Here is a 22,161-nt window from a genome sequence, read left to right on the forward strand (position 1 = left end):
AAAAGTATTGGCACCCCTGCAATTCTGTCAGATAATGCTCGATTTTTCCCAGAAAATGATGGCAAATGCTTTGGTGCATGTGCACATGAGCGAGGTATTGCTCGTGTCATGTTAAAGAACTGCTCAGATTTCTAGCAATCAGGCACTTTGCAATGTGGATCCCAGCACGTCTACTGTAAATCATTTCATAAGACTCGTCGTGTCGATTTACACGAAAGTGTCCTTTCCATTTTATCCATACGTGATGACTGACAATCCTTCCCCTGTGTTTTATTCTAAAATATCGTCGAGGACAGCAAGGTGGCTGATTGCTAAAAATCCGAGCAGTTCTTGAACACGACATGAGCAGCTATCCAACAGCGCCATGGTGCCAAGCGAGCTTAAACAAAAGCTCCACACAAAACACCCGTCACTTAAAAACAAGTCGATGGACTATTTTGTTTGCCTTCGTGAAAACACAGAGAAACAGGCAACTTTAATTAAATGAGTCCTAAAAGCCAGTTACCTTGTTGCTGAACTTGTTGCTAAATCCAAAAAGTCCCAAACTGTGGCATAGACATTAATATTACCTGCCTGCAAATCCATTGTCAGCGAGATGCTCGGCCCTGATGCGGGTAAAGACATTGCTAAAGTCCGCCTGTCTGATAATTTTTGAGTTTTTCAAGCCCAACTCCTATAAAAAAAAAAATTTTTTTTAAACAGAGACTGACAGCTGTTGAAGAAGAGACTTTCTTCAATTCCTGCCAGGATATCGGCTTTGTGGTCATCTAAGCAGGCTCAACTCTCACACCTAGTAAGTGTACATATTGATAATGTTTTTTTTTTTTTTTTTAAAGTTAAATGTACTGTACAGAAAGTAATTTTGGAACATTTTTGGTTTGTGGCGTGCCGCGAGATTTTTTCCAATGTAAAAACGAGCAATGACTCAGAAAAGGCTAAAAAACACTGACGTCATTTTCGTTTTCTTGTTAACACACACAACCAAGACATACAATTCTTCTCGCTTTATTAATAATCATAATGTCACACAAATTCACAAAGCATTTTAAGACAAGTCTGGCTCAGTTTGGTGTGTGTATGAACTTTCTACACAGTGCAGTTATAAATAGAGGAGCACAAAGAAAGGAAATGGTCATATTGCAACAGGAAAAATAGAATTCTTAAAAGAAAAAAAAACTTTAGCACCATCCATCCCGTTGACACCTTGGCTAATTTTCAAATCAAATCATTGACGCTTCGTGTAAAAAGTTCCGGGAAATGAAAGATCGTACAAAATCTATGTGAGCAGTGTCTTTAGTCTACGTTAAAATGTGGCATTATATTATTTCCTATACATTAGAAGAGGGAGGCAAAAAAATGCAACATCATCAAAGTACAACATGGAAATGAGGGAGAGCCCTGTTTTGTGTTTTTGAAGAAAAACGTCACCGTCCCATAAATACGGGGAATGTTTTTTAAATTAAATGTACAATTTCCCCTCTCCAAAAGGACGCAGACCTACGGGAACAGAACAAAAACAAAAAGCACCAACCGAACGGAAAATACACCTTTGAATAGTCATCATTTCAAGGATCAGTACATGATTCCAAAGCACAAAAAGATCAATGAATCCCCCTAAAAAAAAGACGCTATGAAAACCCGTATGTCTCGAGGCATTCCAAACTATTGTACAATTCAAACTCCATATGATCTATTATTAGTATTTGTCCCCTTTTCTCTTCTAAATACAAGCGACAAGGCCAATGTGGTATATATATCTAGGCGAATCTAGTTTAAGAAAACAATAATTTATTTTTGTTCAATTTTAAAACCAAACAGCATGTACAAATGTATTTCGTATTCAAGACGACAAGAGAAAACGGTCTTTTCACAAAGCACCATCTGAGAGGTGTAAACTGCAATGTCTTGATTTGTAAACAGTGAGTGTGAGTAAACAAAGCCTTCAAGAATTACGACGGAGTATTAGAACAAACAAAGAAAGGGACTAAAAGAATCTCGTAACATTACAACGCATGATTTTAAAGTCGTAGTATTAGTGCGAGAAAAAAGTTGTCAAATTACAAGCCATTATGGATGCAGTTTGGCTAATTTCACTAGATTAGCAGCTACGTGCTTTATGTAAATAATCTTACTTTAGCATACGTAGCAGCTAATTTAGCTACACCGGCCATATTGTACTCAAAGATTTTACGTAAATGGATGCTAATTTCGCTAGATTAACAGCTACGCGCTGTACGTAATCTTACTTTAACATATATAGCAGCTAAATTAGCTACATCAGCCATATTGTACCCAAAGATATCGCGTAAATGAGATGAGAGCTAATTTGCTAGATTGGCAGCTACGTGCTTTATGTAAATAATCTTACTTTAGCATACGTAGCAGGTAATTTCGCTACATCAGCTTTATTGTACTTATAGATATTACGTAAATGGGATGCAGTGCGGCTAAATTCGCTAGATTAGCAGCAACGTGCTTTACGTAAGTGATTTTGCTTTAGCATACGTAGCAGCTAATTTTGCTACATCAGTCATATTGTACCCATGAATATTACTTAAATGTTATGACTTTTTTCTCACACGATGACAAGTCGTTATTAATGGAGTGCGGCTAATTTTGCCAGATTAGCACCTACGTGCGCTACGTAAATAATCTTACTTTAGCATACGTAGCACGAAATTTAGATAAATCAGCCATATTGAACATGCGCTATGTAAATAATCTTACTTAGATATTACGTAAATGGGATGCAGTGTGGCTAATTTCGCTAGATTAGCAGCTATGTGCTTTACATAAACAATATTACTTTAGGATACGTAGCAGCTAATTTAGATTCAGCAGCCATAGATGTTACGTAAATGGGATGCAGTGGGGCTAATTTCTCGAGATTAGCAGTTACGTGCTTTATGTAAATAATCTTACTTTAGCATACGTAGCAGCAAATTTTGCAACATAAGCCATATTTTATCTATGGATATTATGTAAATGGGATGCAGTGTGGCTAATTTTGCTAGATTAGCAGCTACGTGCTTTACGTAACTATTCTTACTTTAGCATATGTAGCAGGTAATTTAGCTACATCAGCCATATTGTAACATGCTTTATGTAAATAATCTTACTTTAGGATACGTAGCATATACTTTAGCTACATCAGCCATATTGTACCCAAAGAAATTACGTAAATGGGATGCAGTGCGCCTAATTTTGCTAGGTAGCAGCTACGTGCTTTACGTAAATAATCTTACTTTAGCATACGTAGCAGGTAATTTAGCTTCATCAGCCATATTGTACCGATAGATATCACGTAAATGGGATGCAGTGTGGCTAATTTGGTAGATTAGCAGCAATGTGCTTTAGGTAAATAATCTTACTTTAGCATACGTAGCAGCTAATTTAGCTGCATCAGCCATTTTGTCCCCATAGATATTACCTAAATGGGATGCAGTGTGGCTAATTTAGCTACATTAGCAGCTACGTGCTTTACGAAAATAATCTTGCTTTAGCATACGTAGCACCTAATTTAGCTACATCAGCCATATTATACCCAAAGATATTACGTAAATGGGATGCAGTGCAGCTAATTTCGCTAGACCAATAGCTATGTCGTTTACGTAAATCACCTTACTTTATTATATGTAGCAGCTAATTTAGCAACATCAGCCATATCGTATTCATAGATATTAATGTTATGACTTTATTCTCGTACAATGACAAGTTGTTATTGATGCAGTTTGGCTAATTTCGCTAGATTAGCAGCTAAATGGTTAAAGTAAATAATCTTACTTTTGCATACGTAGCAGCTAATTTAGCTAGAGCATCAATATTGTACCCATAGATGTTACGTAAATGGGATGCAGCGTGATCGCTAGATTAGCAACTACGTGCATTACGTAATCTTACTTTAGCAAATGTAGAAGCTAATTTAGCTACATCAGCCATATTGTACCCATAGATATTATCTAAATGTTATGGCTTTTTTCTCATACTATGACAAGTCGTTACTGACGCAGTGCGGCTAATTTAGCTAAATTAGCAGCTACACGCTTTACATAAATGATCGTACTTTAGCACCGAACCCCACGAGTTTTGCATGTGCATCCACCGAACACTTCAGAATTAGATTTCAAATTCAAACTGCTGTAACTAAGCCAGCAAGCTAATATTTAAGCAAATTCCAGTCTTTTACATTTGACAGCATGTTTTTGAAACATATCAAAATTTCAGTCCACGCTGCCGATAGGTCTCTTATTCATCTTCAGATCAAGTGTGAGTCAACCTTCCACTGAGCAAACCAGTTTCTGCTAAAATCAGATGGTGGGTTAGCAAATGAAAGAAATGGAATAAAGCAAGGGTGTCATACTCATTTTGTTTTGCAGGCCACATTTAGGCATTTAGAGCTCATTAAGAACAATTGCTTTAGCATATGTAGCAGCTAATTTAGCAACATTAGCCATATTGCGTCCATAGATATTACGACTTTGTTTATTTTGTTTGTTGTAGGCTACCAATACTATGATTTAAATCTTTTAACTTGTACAATTTTAATCTCTTTGTCCTATTCTTTTCCCTTTCTTTGTCTAGCCTTAATACGCCGTCGTAGAGAATCATTTCTTTTCTTGTATTTGTTTGTTTTGTCCCGACTTGCGGGAGTTTTGGTTGTGGCTGAGGGTACGCAGGAGGGGAGTCCTGTCACCGTGACGAGGAGGAGGACGAGGAAGCCGAGGCCTAGGAAGATAAAAATCCAGTTCAGAGACAGCAAAGAAGCCACAGCCCAAAATATGTCAGGCTAAAGTTAGCGCACCAGGCTAAAGGAATCATATGTGCTCATGAGCTCCTCCATAGAGTACTGCTCCAGAACCACCACGCTGCTCAGGTTGGGGCCGAGCGCCCGGGCGCAGTCTTCGCAGTGGACCACGTACGTCTTCCTGCTGCTGCTCTCGCTTGTCACGAACAGCAAATTGAAAACCTCCACCTGAGAACGTGTGGCGCGCGGTTAGCGGCCAACTATCTCCGCTCGGAATTCATAGTCGAACTGTACTCACATCACACTCGTTGCAGTAGTAAGCGGGCTCGTCCTTGACTCGGCCCTGGTAGGAGATCTTCTTGCCTTCGGCGACCAGCTGGTCGCGAAGGATCTGGATACGCTTCATGGACTGCAGGAGACAGTGTCTGGAAGCAACAACGAAGCTTGAAGTTAGTTTCTGTGTTAGACTTTTCAAACTGACCTTACCTTGCTTGACGACAATTGGAAAGTCTCGAATACACACCTAATCATCTTGTAGGTGTCTGAATCAGTGATCTTCAGTGTGCGGGCCACGTTCCAGGACACGTGAATCATGGGCACAATGGACTTGACCTTCTTCACTTCGTTCCACTCAAACCTCTCTAGGGCCAGCTGGTACTGGTAAGCTGTGCGGACAATAGGGTTAAGCCCAGGACGTTTTTCTTCATACGTCCGTTTTCTCTTACCGTTCAGGGGTCCCACATTCCAGGCAATGTTGTTGCACCAGCCCACAGCTTGAACCCAGTGAACAGTCCCGGCATTGATCCATACCAAGTCCCCTGGCCTCTGGATGAAGCGGTATACTGGGATGTTGGCGTTGTAAAGGTCCTCCAACACGGGCCACCAGGAGCCTGTTAGGTAGTCCACTCCGTGCCTGCGTCAAAGACGGCATCAGTTGGATCACCACCTAATGTTCTCGCGACTAGGTTTGCGCAGACGCGGTTCACTTTTACTCCTCCTTCAGGCAATTTGTCGAAGCATAAGCGGTACTCACTTTTCGCAGAAGTCATTGATTGCCTGCCAGTAGTTTTCGTGTACGGAAAACCACTCGCAGTCCCCGGGGCCGATGTTGATGTTTACCGAGCAAAAGTTGTTGTTTTCCTGGTGCCCTATGGCATGAGCGACATACGCCGTCAGGTACGCGTGCAAGATATAGTTCGCGAACGTAGGTAAAGGCTTACCTGGTGTTCGGCTCCCAGGAACCTTCATGTAGAGCTGGACAGTGTTCATGCCCAAGATGGTGTGTCCCACGTGGCTCAGCATGTTTCCGCTCGATTCCACACGCATGAACGCCGGCAGCTTGTTAAGCTCTTGCAGCTGAGGTTTCCATCTAAAAGACAGTTGTCGTTAGCGCCGAGTGGAATTCCGGCAACACGCGAGTGACTGAGCGTCGACAGAGCTCACCTCTTAGGATGCGACAGGTCAATGTTGGTGCCAAATTTGATGATTTTCCCCACTGGCTTCTGGTCACTACTGCGGACAATGATAAAGTATTGCTCGTGAAGTGCAGAAATAACTATTGACGTGGGGAGTACATTAATCTTACGCGTGAACAACATACTAAAACATACAAAAACATACTAAAAGGGCAAATGGTATGCAGTGCTGCTAATTTCGCTAGATTAGCAGCTACGTGCTTTACGTAAATAATCTTACATGAGCATATGTAGCATCTGATTTAGCTACTTTAGCTATATTGTACCGATAGATATTACGTAAATAGGATGCAGTGCGGCTAATTTTGCTAGATTAGCAGTTACATGCTTTACGTAAATGATCTTACTTTAGCATATGTAGCAGCTAATTTAGCTACATCAGCCATATAGTACCCATAGATATTATGTAAATGTTATGTCTTTTTTCCCATACTATGACAAATCGTTATTGATGCAGTGTGGCTAATTTAGCTAGATTAGCAGCTACGTGCTTTATGTAAATGATCTTACTTTAGCATACGTAGCAGGTAATTTAGCTACATCAGCCATATAGTACCCATAGATATTAAGTAATGTTATGTCTTTTTCCCATACTATAACAAATCATTATTGATGCAGAGCAGCTAATTTCGCTTGATTAGCAGCTACGGGCTTTATGTAAATGATCTTACATTAGCATAAGTAGCAGCTAATTTAGCTACAACAGCCATATTGTACCCATAGATATTTTGCAAATGTTATGCCTTTTTTCCCCATACTATGACAAGTCGTTATTGATGCAGTGTGGCTAATTTCCCTAGATTAGCAGCTACGTGCTTTATGTAAATGATCTTACTTTATCATACATAGTAGCTAATTTAGCTACATCAGTCATATAGTACCCATAGATATTACATAATGTTATGTCTTTTTCCCATACTATGACAAATCGCTATAAATGAAGTGCGGCTAATTTCGCTAGATTAGCAGCTACACACTTTACGTAAATGATCTTACTTTAGCACAGTGGTTCTTAACCTTGCTAAAGGTACCGAACCCCACGAGTTTAACATGTACATCCACTGAACACTTCTGAATTAGATTTCAAATTCAATACTGCTATATCTAAGCTAGCAAGCGAATATCTAAGTGAATTCTGGTTCAAATTTCTTCACATTTGACATCATGTTTTTTTAAATTGATCAAAATTTGAGTCCACGCTGCCCACAGCTCTGTTATACATCTTCATAGAAAGTGCCAGTGGCTAATTTAGCTAGATTAGCAGCTACGTGCTTTATGTAAATGATCTTACTTTAGCATACGTAGCAGCTTATTTAGCTACATCAGCCATATTGTACCCATAGGTATTATGTAAATGTTATAATTTTTTTCTTGTACTATGACAAGTCGTTATTGATGCAGTGCGGCTAATTTAGCTAGATTAGCAGCTACATGCTTTACGTAAATAATCTTACGTTAGCATACGTAGCAGCTAATTTAGCTACATCCGCCATATTGTTCCCATAGATATTATGTAAATGTCTTTTTTCCTAATAGCAATTCAATCTTTACCAGCAATTTTCTTTTGCGTTGCTGTCCTTGCTCTGGGTGTCCGAGTTGTCAGACGGCTTCTTGTCACCCTCTTCTTCGTCATCGTCGTCATCATCCTCTTCTTCCTCGTCACTTCCTTTGTCCTCCTAACACAACGTGGGATTCCATTTGTACTCATCCCAAGGCAGCACTCGAGTAGGATCAAACGTCGCAAATGAGCCACCCCTTACCTGCAGACTCTCCTGGAAGCTGGATGCCTGGTACTGAGCGTACTTAGCGATGGTGGTGTGGGAGCGGCTGCTTTCGCAGGGCCACGTTTGCCCCGTCCCGCTCGGGTCCCAATTCTCATCGGCCGGCTGCTGTACCTGAGTCCTCACCTCCACGGCCTGCTCCGCGTTGGCTTCCACCAGAGATTTTGTAGAAAACAGGCCCAAGTCTGATGAACCAGAGGGAGTGTTGTTAATAGCACATCTTATTGGCGGGACGTGCCCAAAGAAAACGTACTGATTCGCAGAGATCCGGCCAGGCCTCGGATGACCGTGACGGGATTCTTTGGGTCTGTGCAGAATTGCAGCAACACCGGTGAGAAGGCATCCCTCTTACTTTCCAGCTGCAGAACACATAAAAACAATAAAATTAGGGTTAAGAACAGACTGTCATTCAGTCAGATAGAAATTGTCAATTCTCTTACATAAATACTGGGTGTAGGAGGGTTAAGTTTCTCCCTTGGAAAGGACTCCTCCGACGTCATGATTGGCTTAACAGAGAGGGCCGACAGCAAGAAAGATTCCCTGAACTTGCCTTTCACTCGAGCCCCCCTGAGACAAAATGCAGATGAGCATTTTTACAAGGAGTTTCGCACGAGCGTCGCTGGTACGCGGCCTACTCACTTGCAAGATCGGATAACTTCAGCGGCAGTGTTCTGGATGCTGATCTCTTCCAGGGGAATCCTCTTGTCCTCCACCTCAGAGGCGATGAAAGTTTCCCGGTCACCACTTTCCACTTTGATCAGTCGGATCTTGAGCTCCTTGTGGGGCCCGTCCGAAAGCGCCTTTAGCTTCAGCAGGTCGCTGGAATCCAGCCAAGAGCCCGACTGGTCACCTTTCTTGGACTTCCGCTCGCCCCCCGATGTTGCACCAGACGCATCCTTCCGCTTCTTTTTCTCAGAGTCGTGATGACCGCGGCTCTTTCCTTCCTTGCTCTGGAGGTTGAGGTCGCATAGGATCCGCCGGTCGTTCTTGTGGCTCTTACCCTCCTTGTGCCGCTTGTGGCTGCTGCTGGAGTGCGAAGACGAGGAAGAGGACGATAAAGCAGACTCGTCCCTCTTGTCTCTGTGCTTCCTCTTCTCTTTTGTGTCCTCCTGTTTGTGACCGTGCTTCCGCTTCTTGTCTTTGTCCCTCTCTCTGTCCCTGTGGCGCTCCTTGGCTTTCTCCGGCTGGCTTCTTTCCTCGGTGTGGCGCGTCGATTTTTCCGGCCCGTGAGCTCGCGACAACTCAAAGGTGTCGGCAAGCTCGACCAGCGAGGACTCAGAGATGGTGGTCAAACGATGCTCCTCCTTGACAGTTCGGTACAGAGTCACGGGCGGCGGGTTCTCGTTTTGCGCGATCTTTCCCGCTGTGATCAGTTCATCAGCGGGCTCCACCTTTATCTTCTCATCTTCCAGAGGACGGGGCGGCGAGGACTTTGGAGGGCAGACAGCCGGACTTAAAGGAGCAACGGCAGAATCGGATGTAGGTGAACTGCTGCGCTGCTGGCGGCATATGTCGGGCCCAAGCGACAGGGACGAGGCGTACTTGACTCCTAGCAGAGCTGACGGCGGGGGTCTCCCAAAAGGTCCGCCTCTATACGCGTACTTCTGGCCTTCCAGGACCGTGGCCAGAGACTTGAACATGTTGCTGACACCCGTTTGGTGGAGGTGGGGTCTTTGAGGTGGTGGGGAACAAGAGGGAGTCTCGGAGTCATCCTCTTCCTCATCCTCGTCCGCCTCGCTCTTAGCCTGCTCGGGAAGACCGTAAAGTTTGGCCAGGTCGCTGTGGCGATAGGTGCTGCTCCCGACTCCTCTGCTTTGGGGAGAGGTTTTAAGATAATCCTCCTCAACCTCCTCCACGTCCTCCACCTCCTGTTCTACCTCCTCATTGAGTGAAGACGTCCGACTGCAAGGGGATGCCAGTGAGCCTTGGCGGCTGAGCACAGGCGGGCTTGCGTGAGGATTGGCTCTAAAGTCTTCCTGATTTGGCTGACGCTTGAGTGCCGGGAGGAGGTCGGGGGCACACGGGTAACTCTTGACGGGCAGGACGTTTGGCGCAAACGTATCCAGGAGACCCTCGCTGTACATCTCTTCCTCCTTTTTGATGGACTCATCCAGCATGGCCATGATGTTGGCCAGCCCGTCAGGGAGCAGAGTGGACAACTCCGCAGGCTCTTCCTCAAATGGGGAAGTGTCTGATCTCACAGGCGCGGGGGGGTCCGGCGGGTTCTCTCTAGGAAACGCCTGGTAGAGTTTGGGGGGCTCTCGGCGCGTGGGCAGAGTGTCTTTGGACTGTTTGGGTGCGACCTGCATGGCGGGGGGCTTGCCAGAGTAGATAAGCTGGTGCTGGTTCTTCCCTGAGATATCTTGGCCAGCAGGAGCTTTAGCCCACATCTCACGCTGCCTCTGCTTCTCACGGGCATAGTCCGTCTGCGGTGTCAGCGGAGGTGGTCGAAGCTTTTCCGGGTGGGTGGCGTTGAGGGGCGCCTGGCCACAAGCGCCCCCGCGGCTCAGCCACGGGTAGGGAGGCGAGGCCCTCGAGGAGGCAGGGGCGGGAGGAGTGCGGGTCGATGCATTTGCGGGCGTGCTGCCGCACAGAAGTCTTTCCAGACTTTCCATGGCAGTCTGCTCCTGAGTCTTTTTACGCCTAGCTTCCTCCTCCCTCCTCTTTTTCTCCTGTTCTTCTTCTCTGGCTATCCTCTCCTCTTCCTCTTCTCTCCTCTTTTTCTCTTCCATTTGCCTTTGCCACTCCCTCCGCTTCCGTTCCCGCTCTTGCTTCTCCCACTCCTTTTTCTTCCGCTCCTCCTCCTCCGCCTGCAGCTTCTCCGCTTCCTTCCTCTTCCTCTCTTGCTCCTGCCGCTCCCACTCTATTCTTCGCTGGCGCTCCTCCTCCTCCCGTTTCTCCATCTCTCTCTTCTTCCTCTCTTCATCCTTTTCCCGTTCTCTCCTTTTCCTCTCCTCCTCTTGCTGCTGCTTTTGCTTCATCTCCATCTCTTTCTTGCGCCGGTCTTCTTCCTTTCTGTCAATTCTCTTCTTCTCCTCGGCACGCACGTGCCCCTCGAGCTCTGCGTCGAGCTTGTCCAGAGCCTCCTCAATCGACTGGGAGTTCGGAGCGGGGCCCGGATGAATACGCTGATGATAGTACACCTGTGAGGACACCTGCCCATGGCTGGAAGATGGAAAGTACACGGGAGGAGAACTGGAAAGAGATTTTAACACATTGCTCGTAATGACACTGTCCCCTGTTTTGGGGAGCCCTGAGGAGAACAAAGATGAGGACGTACAACACGCAGGAGCTTGTGCCACTTGAGATTGAGGGTAATAGGAGGTATTCCCATGACGGGCTTTGGGGTGACCGTGCTCTTCAAGTCTTTCTCGTATATCATGAGGAGGCTGGCCAGCATTCGCCTGAGGGCGAGGAGGACATCCGTGGGGACCTACGACAACGCTTTGGGGTGTCGGCTCACGACTCCTCTGCCGGTTTCCGTGGGTATCGCTCACCTGGCAACTGCCATCAGATCCGTTGGTGTTGTAATGTCCACTGATGGAGCAAGAGGAACGATTGGGGGTGATAACCGGGGTACGGGTAGAGCTGACGGGGGGCGGGCTGACGGGAGGTTGGTGCTGACTATCTGGACCTCGACTGTGGCTCTGCTGGTGATGAGGTATCAGTCCCGGAGGTCTGGAGATGCCTGGAACCTGAGGGGCGACATAAGGTGGATCATGTTTGTTATTGTGAAATCAAATTTGCACATTGGCCGAAGAAGTCTCCAGATTTGTTTGAGTGATCACCCACACAAAATTGCAGGTGTTCCTCAAGTTGACAACTCACCAAGGTTTGGCTGCCAGGCCTACTCTGGAACCTCCACACATCATAAGACCCACTTTGCTGAGGTACTGAGGTGGCGCTGGTGGGAGGTGGCGGAGGCGCAGGGGGGCATCGCGTCCCCAGTCCCGGGTGAGGCTGAACGTGGCTGTAAGGCACACTGCTGTTGCTGCTGGCTGGGGGTTTTGCTGGTGAGGACTGGGCGTACCGATGCGGCTCTCTATCCCCTCTGCTAGGGGTAGGGGTCCCCGCGAGGGGGCCTCTGTGGCAGTGTTGCTCCGTGGCCTGGCAAGGAGGAGCTGGCCCCAACTTGGAAGTGGGGCTGCAATGGGGAGATTGCTGCTTCACAGCCTGAGGTTGGAAACAGTCCCTCTGCAGATGAGGTCCACATCCCTGGTTGTAGGTAGGAGGAAGCGAGTTGAGAGGGGGTGACACAGTGGAGGGAGTGGCTGAGGGCATCTTTTGGGAGTAGCTGCCTAGTGCTTGTTTATGGGCCTCCTGAACCAAACCAAAAAGAAGAAATCTTTAGCTGCTGTGATTTTGCGACGGACGAAAGCGACGGTAAAGTTCTCACAGTTCGGCCTTGGAACTCCAGCGGTTGCGGGTTCTTGCGATCGCAGCTCTGAGGCTGCCAGGTGTCGTTATCCTTATGAAAGGGGTTCCAGAAAGCAGGTTTGGAGTGATAGGGTTGAGATGGCGACGCTTGGACCAATCCAGGCATGCGCTGCTGCTGGCCTGGATGCGAGACCTGCTCAGTGAAAAAAAAAAGGATCGTGAGTAAAAGAGCAGGTATTGGAAAGAATGAGAAGATTGGGACTGTAGAGTTACCTGATCAGAGCTCTTTTTCCTCTTGCTCGGGCTGGGCCAGTCTTCTGCGGATGGGCGGGTGGATTGGTGCGAGGAGGGCACCGGAGTGTGCTGGATGACAGAGGGTCCGCCATGCGGAGGCCGCGGCCTTTTCAACTGACTAGCGCTCATTTTGGCAGTGTGTCCCCTTTGCTGCTCAGAGAGACAAGAAGTGAGACCGTTGACTTCGTTGCTGTATGGTCTAGTGAGAAAACATCACCTCAGCCAATAAGAGAGCGCTTACCTGGTGCACCTGAGCCCACATGTCGTCTCCTAGCAGTGGAGAACCTCGGTGGGCTTGGTGCTCCTGAGGGCCCCCAAACTTAAACAGAGGAGGGGGGAGCATTAAGAACAGAGTGCATGCAAACTAACTGTTGAATAAAGGGAGTGCATTCAAACTTACCTTGACAGGTGGGTTGGGCCTGCTGGTGGGGAGATGCGGATTTGGGGGTGCACCGCCACTGCCTCCGTAGCCGCCATTATGGAGACGAAGCGAGGGCTCGGGGGGAGCTGCGCCTGGATGCCCTATGGGAGGATGGTGGGATTCGTAGAGTTGGCCCAGTTGCTCCCACGCCCGGTGAGGGTGGAGATGATGAAGAGGATGATGAGGAAGCGGTCTCAGCTGTTCCCTCGGCAGACTTGGCAACATGGGCTGAGGGAGATCCAACTTCTCGCCTCCTCGAATGGGCCTGGATGAGCACAGTCGTCAAACGCAGGACCGTGGCATCCACTACTAAGCGTGACTTGCTTACCCATTGTTAAAGAATTTATTGGGTTGGTTGAGTCCATGAATTGGACCAGGAGGTAGATGGGGAAGAAGCTGGTGTTGGTTCACTCCAGGCAAACCCCTGATGGACAAAAGAAGACGTCACATTTCACGGCTTTGTTCTCATATCAGCTCAGGTAACCTACCTGCCGGGCGGCTGCCAGGCACGGCCCCCCACGGGAGCCCAGGGTCCCCGGTGGAGTCCATCCTGAGAGAAGGAGTCCCGTGTGCCACGCCCGCCAAACTGCTCCACTGCGTGATGCATCCAGCCTGCGCAAGGGGAACAGTCATCGAAAAGCTACACAATCTAATCCTGGACTAGTTAGTGGCTTGATAATCTAATTTCCAAGTATGTGAGGGTCTTCTACTCACCAGCCTAACTGCGTCCGTGAAGCCCTCCACTGCAGCACAGAGAGGGCCCCACTCCAAACGTCTCGAGCGTCCTCTTCCTTCAGCTGTGACATGAAAGAGTTAAATTTATCATTCACTCCCAAAGTGGTATGCTTTTTCTCAGTAGCTGCAACAATTGGAAACCAAATACAAGTACCGTCATTTTCAGACTATAAGCTGCTACTTTAGAATCTTGCATCTTATAGTCCAGTGAGGGTTGATTTACTGAAGAAATAATTAACACAGAACCTGAATTTTGATTTTTATTTAAATCTATAGCGCTGCAATGCATGCTAGGAGGCATGTTGGATGACAACAGTGTTGACAGCAGGTGGCAGTAGAGGTTGACTGCCTCCTCAAAGGGAGCAGTAATGGCTAAATGAAGCTTCTTGAAGCAATGAAGCTTTGCAGCCATTTGGTTCAAAGCTTCATGGTGGTTCATTTGGTCTTATGGCAGTCTTATGACACTATCATATATATGATGGTCTTATGACAGTTTTATGGCGCCACTTTCAAATAAAGTGTTACAGAATACCGGAGCTAGCGATTAATGAAACAACTAGAACAGTAACTGAAGAAATAATTAACACAGAAATGGAATTTTGATTGTTATTTACCTTTGTAGCGCTGCAATGCATGCTAGGAGGCAGGTTGGACACAACAGTGTTGACAGCAGGTGCCAGCAGAGGTTGACTGTCTCCCTAAGGGAGCTGTGACAGCCAAACAAAGGATCTTGAAGCAATGAAGCTTTGCAGCCAATTGGTACAAAGCTTCATGAGGGTTCATTTGGTCTTACGACAGTCTTATGATGCCGCTGTCACTCCATTTATGTCCAGCTCGGATCTTTTAGATCTACTCAAAAGTTTACTGTCTCCTCAAAGGGAGTAGTGATGGCCAAATGAAGCTTCTTGGAGCTTTGCAGCCATTTGGTTCAAAGCTTCATAGTGGTTTATTTGGTCTTATGACAGTCTTATGACACTATCATATATATGATGGTCTTATGACAGTTTTATGGCGCCACTTTCAAATAAAGTGTTACAGAATACCGGAGCTAGCGATTAATGAAACAACTAGAACAGTAACTGAAGAAATAATTAACACAGAAATAGAATTTTAATTTGTTATTGAACCCGTTATTGCCAAACGTATCACATTTCATACACCTAAAATTTCATGATTTTGAGACTAATTCAGAATTTTGACAATTATTTTTGAAAAAGAAAATGATGGATGCAAGTCAACACATGCATCTGCAGGTTCCATGAGAAAAACAAACATGATTTAGCAAGGGTTATAGATATCAGAGCGCTTATTACACATATTCATTTAGACTTTTCTTCCTACAAATTTGACAAAGAGGTTTCATTAGGACCTTATTTTTCAAATTTTGGGATTGTCTGATAATTGCTTAATGTTTCTAAATTGGTAGCGCTGCAATGTATGCTAGGAGGCATGTTGAACGACAACCGTGTTGACAGCAGGTGGCAGCAGAGGTTGACTATCTCCCCAAAGTGCGCAGTGGTGGCCAAATGAATATCCTTGAAGCAATGAAGCTTTGCAGCCATTTGGTTCAAAGCTTCATCATGGTTCATTTGGTCTTATGACGGTCTTATGATGCTGCTGTCAAATCAAGTGTTACCGGTTATTGTCTTTTGGTGTAAATATCCCATAATACAGTGAGGACAGATGCGGCTTATAGTCCAGTGCGGCTTATCTCTGAACAAATGCCGTTTTCATACCAAATTTGGTGGGTGGCAGCTTACAGTCAGCTGCACCTTATAGTCCGAAAATGATGGTATGTTTTCTGCTTCATGCTAGTATAGCCTCACTCTCCCTCCTGCTGCTTTTCTTGGTCAGCAGTGCACTGCGAGTTTTTCTTGGTAAAGTTAACAGGTGTTGAAGCTTTGACCTTGCAGGAGAAGCTTGAAAGCGCTACCTTCAAAGACGCCGAATGTGTCAATCATCGTGTAGCTTGTTAAACACTAGTGTGCTGTGGCAACTCATTGTGTTAATTACAGTAACTGAAGAAATAATTAACACGGAACATGAATTTTGATTGTTATTGACAACTGTAGCGCTACAATGAATGCTAGGAGGCATGTTGGACAACAACGGGGTTGACAGCAGGTGGCAGCAGAGGTTGACTATGGCCAAATGAAGCTTCTTGAAGCAACAAAGCTTTGCAGCCATTTGGTTCAAAGCTTCATGGTGGTTCATTTGGTTTTATGACGGTCTTATGATCGCGCTGTCAAACCAGTGTTACCGGTTAATGTCTTTTGATGTAAATATCCCATTATACAGTGAGGACAGATAAGGTTTATAGTCCAGTACGGCTTGTCTATGAACTTGTCAAATTTGGTGGGCCTTAAAGTCCGAAAATTAGGGTATAAAGCCGGCTTTGTGAGTGTTGTGGCTTCACTGCGTCACTCAGGGGGAAACACGCGCACGATAGATAGTCAGAGGTTTATTATCAGGACCCAGATGGCTTTTAGCCACGAGGACAGACCCTGGTTACACCACTCCTGATGATAACGGAGAAAAAACACACTGATACAAGAAGGCAACCTTGTGAAAAATTTGTGCGTACAGTGGGTACACGGGTGCTTTCTACCCATCAGTGTCTGTGTTCCATATGCTTTTGTGGGCATTTAAAGAGAAGAAGCACGGCGTGAAAAGTAAGCTGTTGTCACAACCGGAGGAAGTCGACCTCCCTGACTAGCCAACGGGGGCGGGGGAATTGAGGACTGCGGCTTCCTGTTCATCACAAACTCTATACGCAACCAAGGCGACGTCACGTGGCATTTTGGAAAGGAGCTCTTTATAAACACACAGATGAAAAAAGGCCTACATGACTCACAAAAGCTTCACCGACAACAACGCAGAGGGCGACTGGCAGGATTCTGACGAAGACTCGTACGGCATCTGCGATTACTCAACGTTTCTGCGCGAGACAAGAACACTATGACTCAGCGCCAGGCTGACACAAAAAGGGCAGACGTAGGCCTCCCACTCTCCATTTCTGCGACGGATGGTCTTCAAAATTCTTCAAACTTTCCCCTTTCTCTGCATCACGGATGGTCTGGCACGTAGCAATCTATCGCGATAAACGGGGGGTCGCTGTAAAAGGCCAGTCACTATGTACTCACAGGAAGAGAGGCGTGAATGCGATCTGGCGCATCCGTGGGAACTTCGGCACGCACGACGGGCTCGAGGAATTCCACACGTAGACGCCGGTCGGCGACTGAAAGCTTCCTCTGTTTCACCTGAAGACGACAAGGCGTCTGCACGAGACGTAACGACCACGTCGGGTCAAGACCACAGCTTCTTAGCTCTGCTTGAATGCACTTCTATAGCGGGATTCGAACCCGAGACAGATGAGCGCGTAGACCCCAGGACTATCATTCCGCGTGGCAGTCGAGTCATGATTTTCCTTATAAAGCAATTACAGCCCACGTACCCACACAACCCAAAGAAAATGCGGCTAGCTTGACCACGGAATTAGAAAATGCGGCTCACTTCAGACAGCAAGTAGACAACAATATTATAGTGATTGGTAAAAGGGTTAACTGAACACACAAAAAAACACACGATCGCGAAAAGGGAGACGCAAAAAGGGCCAGTGACAGTAGGTCGTGATCAATAATTTTTTCTTAAAATACCCAGAGGGAAAACCGCAGTGAGAGGCAGACAAATGAAAAAAACACAAGCTAAAAAACTAGCAACGAAAAGATATACAAACTGTCAAATGGCAGCAAGTCAATATCTCGGCAAGCCGCCTAGGATCGGTTTAAAGACACTGCTGATGAGCTGGAATTAGATACAGGTATTATGTTGGGGACTCATCTCACATCTCTGTACAAAACAATCTGACCAGCAGCAGAATATGACAAAATCATGCCAGTCGTCATACTAGCTTCGCTTGCTAGCTAGCAAAGCTATTCTCCCAGTCCAGGCCAACCACGTCATCACCCCGAGGGTCCTCTGTAGGTCAAAACATGTACTAAATATTCTAGATTTTTAAATAAATGGAAAAAAATATGTGTTTTTAATCCTAATAACATATTTTAGTAAAAAAGAAAAAGTCAAAAAAATTGTGGTTTATTAGAGCTTACAGGCAAGCCCGTCAACAGAGGGGGGCAACCGGGTATGTTGTCCCGGGCCTCAGGACCATGGGCCCCCTGAATGACCCTTAATTTATTTTACTTTACATTCATTTCTACTCGATATATACTTAAAAACTTTAACATATCAAATATTTCAAATATATTTTTTTTCCATTTTTTGCACAACAACCACCCCTTCTGTCTTAGCAGAGAATGGTTTGACCCCGCTCTGGCGCATTCAAGGCTATACTACGTAGGCGCCCTGAAGCGGGAAAACAAAATCTGTCATTGTTATAAACTCTAAACATGGCGAGTCGTCATAAATCAGGTGCGCAGAAAAGAAAAGAAAGAGATCATAAAGGTGAATGAGAAAAAAATTATGAAGTTTTTAAAAGGGGGCATGACGCTGAACAGACTCGGGCATTTTCTTGTCTTTGCCAGTGACTGTAGCTAGAGGACAGCGAGCCTTCAGTAAAATGAAAATAATAACGCTCCACCATATCACGGGACAGGCTTAACAAGCTAGCCTTGCTTGCTCAAAAACTGGATTTCACCGATGTTATAAATGACTTTGCTGTCAAAAAATCTAGGCGCATCACTGTTTGAGGGCTTGATAACCCCAGGGATGTGGACGGGGCGGCACAGGATGTTTAGTTATACTGTTTTGTTGCTTAGCGGGCAGGCATGGCACTCTCAGTTGTATTGTACTGTAGCCTACATGGGACAATAGATTGTTATTGCGTGCAAAGCGTTAAAAGTAGTGCGTAGGTTGTCATGACAAGCCGGTGGCAGGTGTGGATGAGGTGGGGGGGGGCTAAAATGGTCTCTTGTCCCCGGGCCCCTGCAAGTCTGTTGACTGCCCTGCCTGCAAGTCTTTATCTCCCAGGTTCCCTCAACTTGGTACTTTGTGCACCTGCCTAACCTGAGAAATGACAGCCACAGAGCGGCGTCCTTCACGCACACGTTTTTCATCTTTATTTAAGCTTGACATCCAATCCACCGTGTCGCTAGTTGTCTGTAGAAGGCAACAAAAGCGGCGACAGTGACCCCCCCGCCCGTCCCTGTAAACGTCCCAAAGCCAAGATCTTCGGCGGCGTGTATCCTTCGTTGCCGGGCAACTAGTGAGTTAGCATTTTATGGGAACCTACTGACCCATTTCTTCTGACGCACACGGTTAAATACTAAACCAACACAGTGATTGCCGTTTTAGTTGACTCCTTCTCCAGTCTTGGTAGTACACACATGGGACAAACGTGGCGTGGGAAGGGGGGTGGGGACTTTTTACGGCCTCGCCTTGAAAGCTGTTTTTCCACGTCAATCGATCAGCTCGGAAGTGAACGTTCAAAGGCTTTGGGGGATGGGTTCTGCCAGCACGCACACAAACACTCCAGGAGGCCACTTTACGACCCCTACAATAGTGGCTGGCTGGTGCACATCAAGAGGAGCCCAGTGAGCAACAACTCTTGAAAAATGCACAGAAACACAGTCGGCAGGAATTTTGTTTGATGACAAAAGGGCAGAGGTGGGTAGAGTAACCAAAAATTTGAGTCAAGTAAGAGTAGCGTGACTTCAAAATAATATTACTCAAGTAAAAGTAGTCACCCAAAAAATTCGCTCAAGTAAAAAAGTATTTGGTGAAAGAACACTAAAGTACCTAGAAACTGCAACTTCTGGACAAATTACTATGGAGCTTTGCTGTGGTGGATACAGATCTTAGCCCCGCCCAGGTTAACTTGGGGACATCCCCTGGTGATATCAGGTCAATGCGTAGTAAATGCCATTGAAAATGCATGGGAAATTTCGACGTACATGGCCGTCAATGGCATCGACTTACTTATATTGGGTTAGATAACCATTAATGGCATCTGTTTACATGGGCTTCAATGCAATGTTAATGCCATTGGAAATGAATGGGAAATTTGGACGTACATAGCCGTCAACGGCATTGACTTACATACGCGTCAGTGGAATTTTTTCTTTTTTTTTTCTTTTCAAAACACCCGTGAAAATTCTGGTCGTTTCAATACTTGAACTGTGCCAATCGGTCAAACGGTTCAGGCTAAAATGTAGAAATAATAAAGTTGAGCAATTTACTGAGTAACATTGTGAATAACTGCTGATTTTTTTTTTTTTTTTTTTTCCCTAACAAAGGTATTTTTTTTCTCAGCACAAAGTCATCTATATGAATGGTAACCCATTACATAACCACATTAAACCAAAAAATACCACAAAAAAATAAATTAAAAAAATTAATTGTGGCTAGAGGGCAGAAAAAGACAGAAATGAAGCATTTTTTGTCCAAAGAGCATGAGTTCCTAATTTAAATAGTGAATAGTTCCTTCATAGTTACTGTTATGTAATTAAAAGGATCATATCTCCGGTTTTCCTTGGTCAATCGGCGCCAAATAAAACTGGGAGTGACTTTAAATCCGAGTTTTCTAATCATGTTGAGGGCAACGCTCTATGTCAAATACTTTTTACATTGCATTAAAGACGCCACGTGACTGAACAGACTGGCGTAATTATAGAACGGCAAGCTTGCGTCTGATTGGTGTAATGGAGTCATGTGATCATTGTCGCGACGTCTCAAAATTAGTAAACAAACAAATGATAAATCTACTGTAATTTTCGGACGAAAGGCCCGCTACTTTTTTCTCACATTTTGTATCCTGCGGTTTATAGTCCAGTGCGGCTTATTTGTTGATTTATTTAGTTAGGTATCACTTTATTTTACAGCGGTGTCCTAAGACTACCATAAGACTTTCATAAATGTGACGTGACACTATCATGGGGATTAATGTGAATGCATATGACAGATGTCATTAAGCGTCATCAGACAAATTATGTCACTAGCTCCATTTATGTCCAGCTCAGAACTTTTACATCCATTCTAAAGTAAGATAATTTGCCAGATGACACAAAATGACATTTGTCATAAGCATTCATTAATGCTCATGACGGTGTTATGTCATATTTATGATGGTCTTATAGCAGTCTTATGGCACCACTTTCACATAAAGTGTTACCAAATAACATATTTAGCAATTAATGAAACAACTGGAACAGTACCTGAAGAAATAATAAGCACAGAACATGAATTTTGGTTGTTATTTACATCTGTAGCACTGCAATGCATGCTAGGAGGCATGTTGGACAACAACAGTGTTGACAGCAGGTGGCAGCAGAGGTTGACTGTCTCCCTAAGGGAGCTGTGACGGCCAAACAAAGCATCTTGAAGCAATGAAGCTTAGCAGCCAATTGGTTCAAAGCTTCATGAGGGTTCATTTGGTCTTACGACAGTCTTATGATGCCGCTGTCACTCCATTTATGTCCAGCTCGGATCTTTTACATCTATTCAAAAGTGAATTAATTGCCAAATAACACAAAATGACATTTATCGGAAGTATTTATTAATGCTCAGAGCAGTGTCATGTCATATTTATGATGCTCCTATGACAGTCTTATGGCAGCACTGTCAAATAAAGTGTTACCAAATACCATACTTGGCAATTAATGAAACAACTGGAACAGTAACTGAAGAAATAGTTAGCACAGATCACGAATTTTGATTGTTATTTACATCTGTAGCACTGCAATGCATGCCAGGAGGCATGTATGACAACAACAGTGTTGACAGCAGGTGGCAGCAGAGGTTGACAATCTCCCCCAAGGGAGCAGTGATAGCCAAATGAAGCTTCTTGAAGCAATGAAGCTTTGCAGCCAAATGAACCACCATGAAGCTTTGCAGCCAATTGGTTCAAAGCTTCTTTACCTCTGTAGCGCTGCGTTGGACAACAGCAGGTGGCACCAGAGGTTGACCGTTTCCCTCAAAGGAGCAGTTATGCCCAAATGAAGCTTTATGAAGCAATGAAGCTTCACGGGGGTTCATTTGGTGTTCTTTTAGTGTAAATATCCCAATAATACAGTAAGGACAGCTACGGCTTATAGTCCAGTGGAGCTTATCAATGAACAAATGCCGTTTTTCTGTCAAATTTGGTGGGCAGCGGCTTATAGTCAGGTGCGCCTTATAATACGAAAATTGTGGTATTATGTAGAATAAAAAGGAAAAATGTAACGACTCTTATGTAGCCTAAAGTAGCAGAGTAAGAGTAGCGTTTTTTCTTCACAAATCTACTCGAGTAAAAAGTATGACTAAGTAAAACTACATTTTTCTCAAAAAGTTACTCAAGTATATGTAACTGAGTAGATGTAACGCGTTACTACCCACCTCTAC

At 45.0% G+C, this 22,161-nt stretch overlaps 1 protein-coding gene across 4 annotated transcripts in view; it reads right to left on the minus strand.

Moving 5' to 3' along the window:
* Positions 1-989: 989 nt before the first annotated feature.
* Positions 990-22,161, minus strand: part of kdm6ba (lysine (K)-specific demethylase 6B, a) — a 66,290-nt gene continuing 45,118 nt past the window's right edge. For all 4 annotated transcript variants that reach the window (XM_057853838.1, XM_057853840.1, XM_057853841.1 and 1 more), the window contains 21 exons: positions 13,807-13,889; positions 13,581-13,704; positions 13,421-13,516; positions 13,072-13,357; positions 12,913-12,990; positions 12,651-12,821; positions 12,397-12,570; positions 11,829-12,320; positions 8,640-11,695; positions 8,441-8,567; positions 8,254-8,359; positions 7,980-8,185; positions 7,771-7,895; positions 6,188-6,256; positions 5,965-6,113; positions 5,778-5,892; positions 5,470-5,657; positions 5,268-5,409; positions 5,043-5,169; positions 4,802-4,972; positions 990-4,725 (listed from right to left, as the gene is read on the minus strand). In XM_057853838.1, the coding sequence (XP_057709821.1) occupies positions 4,690-4,725; positions 4,802-4,972; positions 5,043-5,169; positions 5,268-5,409; positions 5,470-5,657; positions 5,778-5,892; positions 5,965-6,113; positions 6,188-6,256; positions 7,771-7,895; positions 7,980-8,185; positions 8,254-8,359; positions 8,441-8,567; positions 8,640-11,695; positions 11,829-12,320; positions 12,397-12,570; positions 12,651-12,821; positions 12,913-12,990; positions 13,072-13,357; positions 13,421-13,516; positions 13,581-13,699 (6,033 nt within the window). In that variant the 5' untranslated portion in view covers positions 13,700-13,704; positions 13,807-13,889 and the 3' untranslated portion in view covers positions 990-4,689. The remainder of the gene's footprint in view (positions 4,726-4,801; positions 4,973-5,042; positions 5,170-5,267; positions 5,410-5,469; positions 5,658-5,777; positions 5,893-5,964; positions 6,114-6,187; positions 6,257-7,770; positions 7,896-7,979; positions 8,186-8,253; positions 8,360-8,440; positions 8,568-8,639; positions 11,696-11,828; positions 12,321-12,396; positions 12,571-12,650; positions 12,822-12,912; positions 12,991-13,071; positions 13,358-13,420; positions 13,517-13,580; positions 13,705-13,806; positions 13,890-22,161) is intronic.

This window comes from Corythoichthys intestinalis, chromosome 13 (genome assembly GCF_030265065.1).
Source record: "Corythoichthys intestinalis isolate RoL2023-P3 chromosome 13, ASM3026506v1, whole genome shotgun sequence".
Lineage (NCBI taxonomy): Eukaryota > Metazoa > Chordata > Actinopteri > Syngnathiformes > Syngnathidae > Corythoichthys > Corythoichthys intestinalis.